Source organism: Galeopterus variegatus, unplaced genomic scaffold (genome assembly GCF_000696425.1).
Source record: "Galeopterus variegatus unplaced genomic scaffold, G_variegatus-3.0.2 Scaffold1379, whole genome shotgun sequence".
NCBI lineage: Eukaryota > Metazoa > Chordata > Mammalia > Dermoptera > Cynocephalidae > Galeopterus > Galeopterus variegatus.
Genome location: NW_007727490.1, coordinates 323,882 through 335,209, shown reverse-complemented (window position 1 = coordinate 335,209; position 11,328 = coordinate 323,882). Strand labels below are relative to the sequence as shown.

Genomic DNA, 11,328 nt, shown 5'->3' with positions numbered 1-11,328 from the left:
GGACCAGCACTTGAGCCCTGTCATTGAGCTAAGCTCAATTGCTGCTTTGCTGCTGCTTCCCTGGGTAAGGCTTTTTGTGCAGCTCCGGTTTTAATTGTCGATCTTGTATGTACTTCTGGGTCTCATGAGGTCTGGGACACCTGGGTTGTGTGGAAACTCTGGTCTGGGCCTGAGTCTTTTCAGCAAACAGTACCCCCTACAGTTCTATATTCCTGACCAGTCTCCACTGAGTGGTCCTGTGGGTTACAAAACAGATTGGCTCTGCTATTCCCCATCCCCAACCATATGAGCATGAAAAGTAGGGATACATTTTCCTAGCTTTGACACAGGGTGTCTCATAGTTTTCAGCACTTCTAAGATGCCCATGAGTACATCTCCTGAAGCAGTAGGTACCTGGTATTCCACAGAATAAAGCAAGGGGTGCTGTGCAAGCCTGCAGTGTTTGGTTGAGAGAACATCCAGGAGGGGGTTCTAGAGGAGGAAAAGGAGGAGATGCTACATAGAGCCTGGCTGGATTGTTTCTGAGACCCTTCTCGGGACTTTTAGAAATACTTAAGGAAATTTTGCAGAGGCCTGGAATCCTATAACAGCAGATATGCTAAGGGTTAAATAAACTTTGGCTGTTAGTGGCACTGTGACACTGTTGGAACTCCTATAAGACCTCATTTAGGAAGCTCAGGGAACCTAAACAAGTTTCTAGACGTTTTTTTCACTTAGCGTTTCATCGTAAGCAGTTTTTTATGTTGCAGTATGGCCTTCACATTTTTTTAAAACAAGAACCATACAAATGATAGTATCTAATGCTTACTGAATATGCCAAGCACTTTACAAAGGTTATCCCATATCTCATAACAACTCTGCAGATAAGGAAAATGAGGCTTAGAGAAGTGAAATAACATGCATAGTTTACCTGGCTAGTAAGGAGAGGAATCACTATCTTACTCTAAAATCTGCACTTTCTCCAATAGTCTCTCTTCACTGCCCATAATATTCTAACATCCTATGGAATGGAGTTACCATAATTTACTTAGCTATTATACATCATAAATTACTTAATCATTCCTCTGTGGCTGAGACATTTAGGTCAGCTTATTTTCATTATTTTTTCTCAAAAATGCCGTGAACAGCTGTCATCATTCCTATCGCAGTTCCCATCTCCACATTCTGACCACCCTGAGCTATTTGTCCTTCATTAAAGTGACTTGTACTTTCTTGTCCCTTTAACCTTCCTTACTCGTGCTCCTTTGCTGCAGGGACTGAACCTTACGTAGCTTACAAGACACCACACACCCTGGCTCAGCATTCACTTGTCCTCTGGTGGCCCGTGGCCCATGCTGGTGTCTCCTGCAGTGTTGAAACCACATCGATGGTAAATCAGCCCATCTCCCTCATGGATGTGTGAGCTTCTCAGGACAGAAATGTAAGTTTATTTATATGACACATTTGTTAAAACGCAGATGCCCTGGTCCCCTAATAGACCTACAGAATTAGAATCTTTAGGCCTAGAACATAGACATTGGCATTTTAACCAAGCTATCCAGGTGATTTTTATGACTTAACATTGGGTGGCCACTGTCCCAGTGTTCTGAGCAATGACTAGCTAGGTGCCTGAGAGGGCACCTCGTATTCCCAGAAAGAGAAGAAGAATAGGTGTAAGGGAAGACTACGGAGAAAGAAAGACTTGCTGGTCTTTCTAGCGGAGTGAACTTCTGTCCTATTCTAGCCTGAAATAAAGTGACACATGATGATGTGATTTTTATCAAATTATTTTATTGATTTTTAGTACATGATTCTATTTAAAATTTTAAATTCCAATATACAAAATTTAAAATACCTAAAAAACTGTGAAAAGTGACCTCCTTCCCATCTCTGTCCCTCAATTTTTCAGTCTCTGCCACCTCCAGAGGTTGCCACTATTTTTTTTGTGTTTTTAATAAAGGATTTGTAATTTCAGAAAGTGATCTACTTCAGCAGTCAATTTGTGTAGGGTAGAGATTATTTATTTATTTATTTAAAATCTCTTAATTTTGAGACGATTATAGGTGTATTAGTCCATTTTGTGTTGCTTATAACAAAGTACACTGAACTGGGTAATATATAAAGAAAATGAAATTACTTACTTACAGTTTCTGAGGCTGGGAAGTCCAAAGTCCATCTGGTGGTGGTGACAGTGACCCAGGGGTCTCACATTGCAGGATGGTGGAAGCAGAGGGAGCAGAGAGCAAGAGAGACTCTCTACTCTCTTCTTTTAAAGCCCTCAGAACCACTCCCCTGACCACCATTTTTAATCCATTCACTACGGCATGGTCCTACAATCCAATCACCTCTTCAAGTCTCCACCTTTAAATTACCATAATAGGATTTCCCACTCTCAACAGTCACAGTGGGTGCTAAATTTCTAATACATAAAACTTGGGGGACACAATTTAAGCTTCAGGGAGTTTTGGGCAGACATAATTCAATCCACTATATTCTGCCCCCGGCCCCCCCAAACTCACGTCCTTTTCACATGCAAATACGTTCATTTCATCCCCAAATTCTTAACTTGTTTCAACTCAAGAGTCCAAAGTTCAGAGTCCCATCTGTGAAATCAATACCAATTATCTACTTCCAAGATACAGTGGTGGGACAAACATAGGGTACATATTCCCACTCCAAAAGGGAGAAATAGGCCAAAAGAAAGGGGTAACAGGTCCCAAACAAGTCTGAAACCCAGCAGGACAGGCATTAAATCTTACAGCTAGTGAATCTGGTATATCGACTCCATATTCCACAATGTCTGCACACTGATATGTGGGTTGAGTCCCCATTCCCTCAGGCAGCTCCACTTTTATGGCTTTCCTGGTCTCAGGTGATGCTTTAGCTCTTGCAGACTGGTGTTGCATGCTGGTAGCTCCACAGGTCTGGGGTCTCCATGGTGGTCCTGCTCTCACAGCTCCACTAGACATGGCACTGATGGGGTTTCTCTGCTGCAACTCCAACCCCACATTTCTGCTTGGTGTTGCTCTAGTGAATGTTTTCTATGGTGACTCTGCCCCTGTGACAGATCTCTTCCTGGCCCCCAGACTTTTCCACACATCCTTTGAAATCAGGGTGGAGGCTCCCAAGCCTCCGTAGCTCTGGCATTCTGTGAGCTTAAAGACTTAACACCACGTGTATGCTGACAAGGCTTCTGGCTTGTGTTTTCCAAAGCTGTGGGTCCAGCCACACCTAGGACTAATTTAGCCATGGCTGGAGGAGCCAAAGCAGCTTCCCGAGGTGGTCCTGAGCAGTGAGCCTGTGGAGGGTGCCTCAGGCCTGTTCCCCAAGACCATTTTGTCTCCCTAGGTCTTTGGGCCTGAAATGGAAGGACTGGCCCCAGAGGCTTCTGCAATGTTTTCAGGGACCCTTACCCCTTCTCTTGATAGTCCCCTTTATTTGCACTAATCTTCTTGGCTAATGTTCACCGGGCTGCACCATTGCATGCTCTCTGCTTCTCTACCACATGGTCAGACTGCAAATTTTCTAAATTTTTATACTCTGCTTCCCCTTTAAATTCTGGCTTTATGTCATGCCTTTGCCACCATAACTCAGCATAGGCTGTTGCAAGTAGACATGCAGCTTCCTTAATGCTTTCCTGCTTAAAAATTTCTTCAGCCAAGTACTCTGGTTCACAACCCCTAAGCTCCAACTTCCACAAAGTCCTAGGGCATGGACACAATGCAGCCAAGTTCCTTGCCAGTTCACAGCAAGGGTGAGCTTTGCCCCAGATTCTAATAAACTCCTTCTGATTTCTATCTGAGACCTCCTTAGAATGGTCTTTAGGGTCCATATTTCTATCAGCGTTCTGCTCGCCACCACGTAGCCAGTCTGTAAGACAGTCCAAACTTTCCCTCATCTCTTTGTCTTCTTCTGAGTCCTCCAAACTCTTCCAACCTTTGCCTAACACCCAGTTCCAAAGCTGCTTCCACATTTTCAAGTATTTCTTATAAGCAACACCCCACTTCTCTGGTACCAATTTTCTGTATTAGTCCATTTATGTTGCTTATAACAAAGTACATGGAACTGGGTGATATATAAAGAAAATGAAATTACTTACAGTTTCTGAGGCTGGGAAGTCCAAAGTCCATCTGGTGGTGGTGACAGTGACCCAGGGGTCTCACATTGCAGGACAGTGGAAGCAGAGAGACCAGAGAGACAAAGACAGACTCTCCTCTTCTTTTAAAGCCCTCAGAACCACGCTCCTGACTACCAGTTTTAATCCTTTCACCACCGCATGGTCCTACAACCCAATCACCTCTTTAAGCCTCCACTTTTAAATTACCATAATAGGATTTCCCACCCTCAGCAATCACAGTAGGGGCTAAATTTCTAATACATAAAACTTGGGGACACAATCTGAGCTTCAGGGAGTTTTGGAGGGACATAATTCAATCCATTACAATAGCTTCATAAAAATTTGCAAAACTACAGCAGTTCTGTGTACCCCTCACCCAGTTTCTCCTGGTGGATATGTTTTATATAACTATAATGCAATAGCAATACCAGAAAATTGCCTTTGGTATTGTGGGTAGATAGTTCTATGCCATTTCATCATGTGTAGATTCATGCAACCACCACTACAGTCAAGATACGTCAGAACGATTCCGTCGCTGCTGTGCATGCATGACTTAATCACAGTTGCTGGTGTTGTCATCTTACCAGTTCAGATGAAATGCAGAAACCTTACCTTATTTCAAGCCTCTTTACTCTCCCCTGTATATAATATAATTGTCTTAAATATCTCTTCTATACAGTTTGAGAACCATATCAGTGTTATGACTTTTTGCTTTGACTGTGGAACATAATTCAGAAAACTCAAGAGGAAAAGGAAAGTCTTTTGTATTTACTCATATTTTTACACTTTCTATTGCTCTTTCTTTCTTTCTGATGTTCCAAGCTTCCTTCTTTTGCATTTCTTAATTTAGAAAGTTTCTGTAGCCATTCTTTTAAGATAGGTCTATTGGCAACAAATTTTCTTGGTTTTTTTTTTTCGTCTGAGGATGTCTTGATTTCCCCCTCATTCCTGAAGGATATTTTTGCTGGATGTAAAATTCTGAGTTGACTGTTCTTTTCTTTCAGCACTTGAAAAATGTTGTGACACTTCTTTCTGGTCTTCATGATTTCTGATGAGAGATTTATCATCTGAACTCTTCTCTCCCTGTAGATGTCATTTCTCTCTTGCTACTTCCAAGGATTTTTCTTTGTCCTTAGTTTTCAGAAGCTTGATTATCATGTATCTGGGCATGGATTTCTTTGAGTTTACCCTATTTGGGATTCACTCAGCTTTTTTTTTTTTTAAAGATGACTGGTAAGAGGATCTTCACCCTTGACTTGGTGTTGTCAGCTCTACGCTCTCCCAAGTGAGCTAACCGGCCAGCCCTATATGGGATCTGAACCTGTGGCCTTGGTGTTATCAGCACCGCACTCTCCCGAGTGAGCCACGGGCCAGCCCTCACTCAGCTTCTTGAATCTGTAGGCTTTTGTCTCTTGCCAATTTTGGGAAAATTTCAGCCCCCATTTCTTTAATTTTTTTTTTTTTTTTGGCCCACACTTTCTCCTTTCCTTCTATGAATCCAATGACATGACTATTAAATCATTTGTTATAATCACAGACCCTTGAGATGCTATTATTATTTTTCAGTCCACTTTCTCTCTGTTGTTTAGATTGGTTAATTTCTATTCTATCTTCAAGTTCACTAATTCTTTTCTCCCTCCTCTTCATTCTGCTGTTGAGGCTCATCCAGTAATTTAAAAATTTTATTTATTTTATTTTTCAGTTCTAAAATTTCCATTTGGTTCCTGTTTATGTCCTCTATTTCTTTCCTGAGATTTCTGTTTCTTTGCTGGCTTACTATCTTCTTCATTTGTTTCAAGCATGTTCATAATTGCTTGTTGACTCAATTGCTTGTTGCTATAGCTGCTTTAAAATCCTCATCAGACAATTCCAACATCTGTATTATCTTTTTTTTGGCAGCTGGATGGTACAGGGATCCAAACCCTTGACCTTGCTGTTATAAGGCTGTGCTCCAGCCAACTGAGCCAACCGGCCAGCACCTAACATCTGTATTATCTTGATGTTGATGTCTATTGATTGATTGCCTTTTCTCAATCATTTCAGTGATTTTTTATTGCATCATGGACATTCTGAATATTACGTTATGAGACTCTGGACCTTATTCAGATCTTCTGGTTCAGCAGAACGTTCTGACACTGCTCTGGTGGGGAAAGAGAGATGTCATTTCATTACTGCCAGGTGGGAGTGAAAGTCCAGGTTCCCCCCTCGGCCTCCATTGACACCTGGTGGGAAGGGGCTGCCTCATTCCTGATGGGTGAGGGAGGAAGTCCATGTTTCCCACTAGGTCTGCACGGACACCACACTCACTGAGAGGGGGACGGTCACTTCATTACTGCTCCCTTACTGACATTATGGGGGACAGGCGAAACAGTTCTGGCTCTCCACTAGGTCTTCTGTGACTCCACCCTGGAGGGGGACGGGGGATGGTACACATCGCCACAGCGAGGGTGAGAATGGGAGTCTATGCTCCCCACATGGCCCTGTGGATGGAATGAGTGTGGCACAGCAAGCTTTTCAGGAGTGTTCGGCTGGAGTAGGGCCGTAATTGTCTAAATGTTTTCTGTCTTGCTAGGCTGTCCATTTCCTGTTCCTTTGGTTAGTGTTTTAAAAAATTATTGCATAATACTTGTTAAAGCGCAGTAAGTGACTTTAAATAAATAAGTTCAAGACCATTGTGATCCTGAACTGCAACGGGGTCTTGCAGTGGGGCAGAGAGATTGGTCTCAGCTCTGAATATCTCATGGGCAAGTGGGAATTTACAGCCAGGGAAGAGGTTGGGAGTTAGTGAATGAGAAATTACTAAGAGGAAACATCGGGGATAAGGAGAATTCTGGCTAAACCAACCTTGCTGAAGACAGGCCAGAGTGCTCAGACATCACCTGGGCGATGGTGGAGGATGAGGAACGTGATCAGATGCCGAGGGTGATCGGATAGGCAGGATGAGGGGTTCTGGCTACACTGACTTAGCAGAGTTCTTTGGCTAACACTGTATTTTACAAGGAAGTGCACAGATGGGCCTAGGAGAAGGTTCAGAAGGCTGAGGACAGTTTGGTCAAGGAAAGAACCTTTGTCGTTAGAACAGGTTTTTCTTGTGGCTTTTACTGTCTGTGCCTATTAGCATTTGCAGGTTGTGACTTCTCCAGCATCCAGACCAGGTCACCCAAATATTAGGCACCAAAAAACCAGGGAGCTCACATCTGTGTTGTTCTTTAGGTCCCAAGATGTCTAGCCAGTCTGCCCTCTCTTCTCCTCTTTTCAGAGTCTTCTTATTTATTATTCTTTTAAATATATAATGCCCTGAGTTTTTAGGTGCCCTTAGTGGGGAGAAATAGAGATAAACCTGTCTACTCCATCTTGTCCCAGAAATGGAAGGCACTGCACATTTTTAAGTTGTTTTGACTCTAATTTTCAGGTGGAAGCCTAGAAAAGACTTTCCATTGATAAAAAACAAAACAACTGATCACTTTTCATTTTGTTCTTTTTTGTGTTACCTGCCTTTCCTAAAGCCACATTTCTTTACTTTGACCCACACGTCTGCCTCAGAACTTGTCTGCATATGTACTGTTTGGGGACCTGCTAAGTAGTCCAAGGGGCTGGGACAGGGTGGGAGTTATGATTATAGAGAGACTCAACACTAGACTGAGAATTTTAAACTTTTGGCCCTGGGGAACAATTTTAAACTTTCAATCTATAATGATGATAATTAGGCTTTTTGTCCAAACCATAAAGCAATTGGGAGGTGTGGAGGCAGAGGAGTTGCTGGAAGGTATGGCAGGGTGGAGCCCCAGTGTGCGGAGCTGTGCAGAAGCTGGGCAGAGGACAGAGCCAGTGAAGCAGGACTGTCCCCTGGGCTCACCCCCAGGCTGCCTCAGCTCATCTTCACCTGCAGCTGGGCAGTGAGGCCCCAGGACTCAGCAGGAAAGTCTCTCCTTGAGTTTGTTGAACAAGCGTTTTTTTTACAAATCTACTTTGTTCAAGACCCCGTAGAGTTAGGTAAAAAGATATTTAAGATCCTTACTTCAAAATATTTAAGATCCTTACTTCAAAAAGCATGCAGTACAATCCCTCCCCACTTTGTGAATTCCTTTCTTATCCTCTTCATCTCCTTCCACACCCACAGGCCCAGACCTCACATGTTCTATTAGAGAGTCTCCCAGGTGATTTTTTAAGGTAGAGAGAACATTAAAAACCAAACAAACACACAGACAGACAAGAGAAGAAAGCCTCTCACCCAGGCAGGCTGAGCTATCTCCAGGAGCAAGCATTCTCCTGACTTCTGAGATAGTACAAGGCGTGTCCAGAAGACTTAACAGTCGCTAGGCGGCTGCCATGGTATACATCCCACACCTGACACTGCTCAGGGAGAAGCAGACAGCTTGTGACAGCTTTCGCACCCGGAGACTATCTGGCTCAGCAGGAAGGACATCCTCCATGCAGACGGCCAGACAAAGCACAGTTGGTTCTGATCCTCAGCCTGCCTGGACAGTGACACACTCAGCCCCACAGGGAGTGGAGAAGCTGCAGGGAGAAGATGATATTCAGGAGAAAGTTCCCCAAAGTCCTCTGCATTGGTCTGGCTCTGGTCATTGCCATCAATCTCCTTCTGGCATTTTATACCAAGGGGACTTTACAAAACTTGGTTCTGGGTGGTCTCCAGAGGGAGCTTCATTTGCCTCTGTCTGAGTGGAACAGGGCTGTGATAAAGAGACTCTCTCAGCTGGAGGTGAATTTGCAGCATCTGGGTAAGTTCAAAACACTAACTTGGAGGGGACGATGGTGTGTGTGCTCGCGCGTGTGCACGCGCCTGTGTGTGTGTGTGTGTGTGCGTGTGCTTAGGGACAATTAGAAAAAGTGGCATGGAGGGAAAATGAGTGAGAGGTCACATTCTCATCTCTCAGTTGCCCATTTAAGCATCTAACATTGAATTCTGCTTCTCCAGATGGCAGGCAGGCATTGAGAATTAGGTGGGTAGAAGGGTGAATCAGAGCAAGCAGTTTGGAGAGGGGAATGGGTATGTATGAAAGCGGGGTGTGTGTGTGTGCTTGTGCACACACATGACCACATCTGCACACAGGCAGGCAGGGAAACCGAAGCTCAGAATGAGAATCACCAACAGGCTCAGGAATGTCTGGGCACAGTCCTGCTCATAGGCCTGTGTGCAGCATGGGGTGTTAAAGAGACGGGGCGACCCTGGGGCAGAGGCCCCGCTTCCATTTTGCTGTGAGCTCCTATCATAAACGAATGGAGGCTTTGCTAGAGGACCTGAGATTGAATGCCGATATGGCCATTCTGGTTGTGTAACTCTGAGCAAGTGCTGATCTCTCTCAGCCTCAGGTTCCTGATCTGTAAATGGAGATCATGGGTGATACAGTGATAATGACAGGTAGCATTGTGAAATATACACAGAAGGTGACCTATAAACTGACACGTGCCAAATTTTAACTGCTTTATTTAAAGCTCAGGGCAAGATTTCAACAGGTTCTGGGGGTTCTTTGTGATTCCTCTGAATTGTGTGTGCCTGAGCATGTGACTTCAGTGAGGGAAGCAGAAGGTCAGGGGATCAAATGCTTGAAATCTGAAGCACTAAGTGTGGGAGCAGGGCTGTGGCTGCTGGAAGATGTGCACGCGGGCTGCGGTTGGGGAAAGGGTCCTTGAGAGTGAGAACTGAGCATGACCAGGGTTTGGGGTCAGGCAGGGGAATGGATGGAAGGAAAGACAGGAAGAGAAAAAGGAGGAGAAATCATGGAAAGGGAGGGAGAGTGAAGGGGGACAAGGGAGGAGAAAAGAGATGGGGACAGAGCAGAAGGAGCAAAGAAGTGAGAGAGTCCAGGGCAAGAAAACGAAAGAGTTCACTAGAGGACAAGAGGAAAAAAGGACTAATGAGGTGGGGGCATAAGGGGAGAGCGGAGGAGACGCAAAGCACCCACAGCAACCTGTACACCCCTTCACAAGACTCATCACAGTCTATTGTGGTGCGAGTTTCATGAGGGTTGGTTGCATGAATGTCTTACACACTACTCATTTCTGTTCACACACAGACATTACAGAGATGAGTAAGTGGGTGAGTGAGAATGGGAAGGAGAGAGGAAAGGACAGGCAGACAGGGATGAAGGGAAGAGTGACCCAGAGCAAGGGGTGAATGGATCTGGAGAAGATCTGCAGCTCCTGGAGCCCTGGCTCCTGCACGTGGTCCATGCACGTATGTTCAGGGCACATGCCCTGGGAGGATACCTGCGTTCCTAGGCTGGTGACCCCAGCACCACTGCCACTCCTTGGCAGAGCATCCAAACCACCAGGACTCTCTTGCCCAACCCCAGGGCTCACCACACTGGCTTAGCCTCCTCGAGATTTAAAATGGCAGGAGTTCCGCCCACAGCCCAGCTGTTCTTTCCTTCAGCTGGCACGCAACATGCTGCTAGGAGCCATTCAGAGCCACCAAGTTTCCTTTCCTTTCCTTCGACAGTGACCAGTTCCTTCTTTTCTTTTTATTCTTGGTGCTCCCACATTTTATTCACTCTAAAATGGTGTGGTGCAGAGATGTACTGTCACCTGGGATGAACCTGAAAATGTCTTCTGGGCCCTGTTTCCAGATCACAAAGGCTCTTCTTTCACACAGGGCTCTCTGTTACTGGAGGCCTGTTAAGTTATGTGTCATCCTGTTTGCTCATTGCCTCCATGGTTCCAGGAAGATTGAAGAAAATCCTGTCAATAAGGATACATGGGCAAACAATGCAGACTATTAAGAGCAAAAGCAAACACATTAGAGCTGCATCCCTGTGGAGGGTGAGATCTGTGACTCTAAACCAGTTTGCTTGGTTCTTAAAAACCCCACGAGAGTGATGCCATTGAGTGTGTCCCCTTTGGGGCTTGGAAGATTTCAGTGTGAGTCATAGGGATGACCTAGGGACACTGTACTCATCTTGCCTGCCTCCCTGCACTTCCTCAAATTGACACTAAGGTGTTCAGTTCCAAACCTGTCTCACTGATGGCAGCGAGTGAAAGAGAAAATCAAATATCCCCCGAAGAGGGACATAAGAGGAGTTTAGAGGTGCAGCGAACCCAGGACCATCGTGTCACCCCTATAAGTTCAGTGCCGTAGACCAGCTCCGCAGGATTTGTTGGACCTGAATAGGTGGGGTGGCGTCGGCGAGGAAAGAAAGAGACGGACCACAGGTGTCTAGTGCAAGTGTGGACAACAACCACAAGAATCTTGCTTTATTTATATGTTTTTA

General features: G+C 44.8%; 1 protein-coding gene across 1 annotated transcript in view; it reads left to right on the top strand.

The window, feature by feature from the left end:
• Positions 1-8,627: 8,627 nt before the first annotated feature.
• Positions 8,628-11,328, top strand: part of GALNT8 (polypeptide N-acetylgalactosaminyltransferase 8) — a 76,122-nt gene continuing 73,421 nt past the window's right edge. Inside the window, exon 1 of the mRNA XM_008576637.1 lies at positions 8,628-8,838. Within this exon, the coding sequence (XP_008574859.1) occupies positions 8,628-8,838 (211 nt within the window). The remainder of the gene's footprint in view (positions 8,839-11,328) is intronic.